A 4864-nucleotide genomic window follows, 5' to 3' on the forward strand; every position below is an offset into this window, starting at 1 on the left:
TCAAACAAATATCGTTACACCACTTTTTTTCACGAGTATATCCTTTTTTACTTCGGTATATTTTGTTCTAAAACTATTGATATTATGTGTGCATTATATTAACTAATCGGATTATACTCGTAAAATATCAAATTAAACATTGCATTGAACAATATGTCCGGTCATGATTAATCGAACAAAGAATACATAAATACTGTTGGGTAGTGAAGATAATACACTATTGATACGAAAAATGAAGGTTATAATAATAATTAATACACTTAATACGTTTTAGTATAATTGCATAACAAATTATGTATGAGTATTTTTGTATAAATATTCTGAATCTATATGCATTGATCATTAGTTTACATTCAATAGTTCACTCAACATATTAAAAAATGAAGGTAACTACATTCAATGACTTTGAATCATATTTAATTTTTCCATTTCTTGATTCAGATTCTTATGATCCTCGGACTTCTTTTGGGCTCCACATTTGCAAGTGAATATCAACATCCTCTTCTTCCATACCCTAGTCCCTTTTACCCATCTCAATCCCAGTTCTATGCTTCACAACAACCCTTCTTTCGTTCTAATAGTCACCCAGTTCTATATCCATTCCCTACTCAAACGTCTACTCCAAGGCCTATCATTGTGGCAACCCCAATTCCAGTTTTTGTTACTCCAGATTCCCTATTCAACTCTCAGAGGGATACCTTTAGCAGCGGCAGCAACACCGGAAATAATTTCAACAATGAAGGACAATTTGGTAACAACTTCTTGAATGGAAAAGTACAGTCAACCAGCTTTACTCGTACGCCCTCAAGATTTGACAATCATTCCTAAAATCGATCTCCCAATAATCAAATATTATCTTCATATTCTAGCGTCTAAGGTTATTGGATATTGCTTTTCTGAATGTATGCAGTTTTATTATATGGAAGGCCTATTACTTTTCTTATATCATAATTTTCCAATGACTATTTTTGTTTACCTGAAATAAAATTTGAATCAAGAATTTGTCAGTGATAACTTTACAAATTTATAAGCTTCATATCCTGTAGTTCTTAAATAAATGTTGAAGATCAATATTCTATATTAATAAAAGAACTTGTTTTTTATAGTATTAAAAATATTACGGGATATTTTATACAAAACCAAGATAGTTTTAATTTAATATTATGAAGTTATTTTATGTCTTTCAATATGTCAGTATATAGGTATAACTTTTCGAAGATTAAAAAATAATGACGTAATACACCACCATCATTTGAAAGAATATATCATCTTCCAATGCACCAGAACTAAAATCAGTATAAAAGTGATCTTTGATAGTAGAAATGTTGTCTCTCAGAGGTACAAATTTTGTATGTATGTGTGTATCTCAATTAACACATCACATACCGTAAATTTTAACAACTCTTGTTATTGGCTAATATCGATTGGTATAAAATTCCAGATGTCAAGGTCAACAAACTTTCTGTCGATTTTAAAGTGTAGTAATAGTCTATGATACTTTTTTTAGAAGGATTTATAAATGAATCATAGTATAACGACTTTGTAATATGCAGGTCAGTTCGAGTCCAGTAGAAAACACATGGTTTATGTCACTAATGAGCTTCTTTATGAATACTTTTTATACTATATATATTGATATTAAAATATTGATAATTAAAGTTTATATTTTTACCGATATGTTAAATGGATTAAAAAGAGAATAAATAAATAAAATAATAATAGGAGTAGTACTCTTTATTGTCCGGAGTAATTAGGTGTCGGCTTATAGACAAATTTTGTTTTAATGATATAAAAAATAAGTCCTTAACAAATCTTCAGTGTCATTTTCGGGGTTCCATTAGCATACTCAAACTTAAATACTCAATGCTGGGTAGTCTTTAAGAATGAAAGCCTAATTATAAAAGTTTGATTAGTGAAGATGATATCTTTGTAAGGAAAACAAGAACGCGTAGAGAAATATATGGTACTACTCAATTAAGACCCTTGTTAATATCAAGGCCTATCATATGATTTTCTTCTTCAATTTTTGAGAGGGGGGAGAAAATGAAATGACTGCTACTTAGAGGAAAACCTTCAATATTTAGAATAGTATTAGTTTAGAAATATGAAAATTATTTTATTTAAACTCATATTTATTTTATTATGCATTTTGGAAGCAATCTACCCCAAAGATAGTCGATAATTCTTCTTTCAGCAGGAGATGCTAAACCACAAAGACCCATTAGATAATGCAATAATAAGAAAAAACACATGCAACGACCTTTTTTTCTTTATTGTTTGTTATGTAATGATTTAATTAAACTCAATTATGTTATAACTGATACTGTCTTGACATAGAACTCACAACAAATTTCAAATTGCAAACTTTATATATCAATTGTACCATACAAAGATATTTCTCTCGTTATATGTATGATGCTGTTGGTTTCATTAATTTTTTTCCCCCACTAAAATTGAAAAAAATTAATGCAACTTTTCTGGTGTAGTCTAAATAATTATGATCGTTCTTGTAGAAGTGCCATCAACTTTTTTTGATGCTTTGAAGGAATTGACTCTAATCGTGACTCGAGATATGTCCTTGAAGAAGAGGATATCGCTGTATTCAAAATTACATCTAATAATCAGGTATCTGTGGAATAATTCGTTGATAAATAAATATTATTTATCCAGAGGTTATAATTTTTGACAACCCGATGTAACAAAAAGTAAAAATAAGACCCGATCACAATATATTTGGTAACCTGCATTTAGAGTAAAAGAAAAATACCCTTGTTTTAAAAAGATTTGAAATTAATTGAAATTATGGGTTGAGAAAAATGTTTCTAGCTTCTTTTACTACGACTCAAAATTTATGTAGTAAGCGTGAGAAAATTCAAAAATTATGTTCAACAAAATACTTATTTGTTTTAAGTATCGATACGTAAGGTTGACTTTTAACCCGTGCATCGGCTTGGGTTCATCATTTTCAAAACTGGTACGGGTTGGATTCAATATTTCGAAAGTATAATTTTTTTTTACATAGAAATAACTTTTTTAATAAAAAAAACTTAGACACATTTTTAATTCTAAACTTCATTATACCTAGCAAAAATTTAAATAAACATGTTTTAACGGGTTTACTACTATATAGAATTCTCTTTAATGTTTAGAGCGCCTATTATGTCATGTTTGGATTTATGAAAACATACACTTTGTAAAAAAATCACACAACTGTTATGTGATTATCTTTAAATTCAATTTTTATTAAGGAAAGGTTTCAACTTATTTAAAAATGGTATATTTTTATATAAGAAAAAATAATAAGTATAAAATTTTATGAATTAATCATATACCTTTCAAAAACATAAAAAATGATGTGATAATATAGGCAACCATAAATTATAGAGAAGATTGCAAAGAAGTTTTAAAGGTGTCGAGTTGGGGACTATACTGACTATTATGCAAAATGAAGGATCTTATTGTGAGGCCTATATTTTTATAATTTTTTTTAACTAATTTATATTATAAATAAAATTAATGAATACTGGGTCAATACATTAGGGTTTAAAGAAAATAGCTTGCAATAAGTTTAAATTGAAATATAAATAAAACACAATGTTTCGAAAAATAATACTAGATTGGGTTCAATTAGCGTTTTTACATGTACTTTTTAGCCATGTATATTTAAAATGTAATACAGCATTGTACAAATATATATTTTATCTATAACTGTATTCATTTGATGCATCTTTTCTCTTTGATGCTTATTATTTTTCATATTCAAAAAGGTAATGTGAGCTCATAAAATTAATTAATTGCTGTACATAATTTGCAAGTACAAATTACTGCATTAAAATGTGCATTATCTTTATGCATCCACACATATATAGATTTTGAGTAATATTCAGTTTCAATTCAAATACTCAAGGCTATGTTTTTCAAGTCAGAGATGGGAAATGGGAAGAACCTATGAATATCGTCATATAGTTATAGTTGTAAAAAATATGAGCTCCCATACTTTTTGTTGTTGCAACTTAACCCGTTTTTTATATTCCAAAACTGTTATTATTACTCTTCAATTCCTGAGAGAAAGAACATCTATGTGTAAAGTGTGTGTGCTCATAAATGACGGAGAATAGAAATTATGATTTACTGGTGAGTTATAAAGGTAAGTATTTGTTGGACTTAGGGACTTAGAATTTAATTGAGGATCGAATTCGATAGGATTACTGCCTATATCCTTCCTATATACATATAGGAATTGATATTAATTAATTAAGGTCTCTCATAGATACTCATAGTATTACTATACTAAAACCTTATGGAAGCTAAGCTGAACCTATCCTATACATGCTTTAAATCGTCAGGGTTTACATTGTTATTTTTTGGTGAATACTAATTGGAAATTACTGTCCGGTAGAGATACATTTCAGAACTGTATGACAAGATCTGCTCCGAACCCAGAACTTTTCAAATGTTCATCTATAGGAGTAGTTATTACCTTGCTAAGCAACGAAATTAGTGAAAAGACCATCAATAAAGGTTTAAAGTCATCTTGTCCAACTTATTCTACCAAAAATGAAATAATTATGAAAATTGAGTATTTATGTCCAATATATTGGACAGAAAATACTGAACGCACTTATAAAATCCAACTTATTGCACATATCGAAAAATTACTTCTAAGTTATAGAGTCCAATATGCTGGACAATAAATTGAATTTTTTTTTTTGGTGAATAAATATATTTTATTCAGAAGTATTATTACATTATATCATAGACGATATATTGATGAACCTTCAGAGACAATACTTAGTTTAGTGGTTCCGGATCACTCTTTCAATGTTCTAAGATTTAGTAGATAAAAATATAACTCCTTTTCAAC

At 28.3% G+C, this 4864-nt stretch overlaps 1 protein-coding gene across 1 annotated transcript; it reads left to right on the forward strand.

Annotated features, from left to right (window-relative positions):
- Positions 1-352: 352 nt before the first annotated feature.
- On the forward strand, positions 353-1029 carry LOC121129361 (uncharacterized). The gene is made up of 2 exons (XM_040725082.2): positions 353-386; positions 442-1029. Exons 1-2 carry the CDS (start codon positions 381-383, stop codon positions 826-828), a joined length of 393 nt encoding a protein of 130 aa, XP_040581016.1. The 5' UTR covers positions 353-380; the 3' UTR covers positions 829-1029.
- The last annotated feature ends 3835 nt before the right edge of the window (positions 1030-4864 follow it).

This window comes from Lepeophtheirus salmonis, chromosome 14 (genome assembly GCF_016086655.4).
Source record: "Lepeophtheirus salmonis chromosome 14, UVic_Lsal_1.4, whole genome shotgun sequence".
NCBI lineage: Eukaryota > Metazoa > Arthropoda > Copepoda > Siphonostomatoida > Caligidae > Lepeophtheirus > Lepeophtheirus salmonis.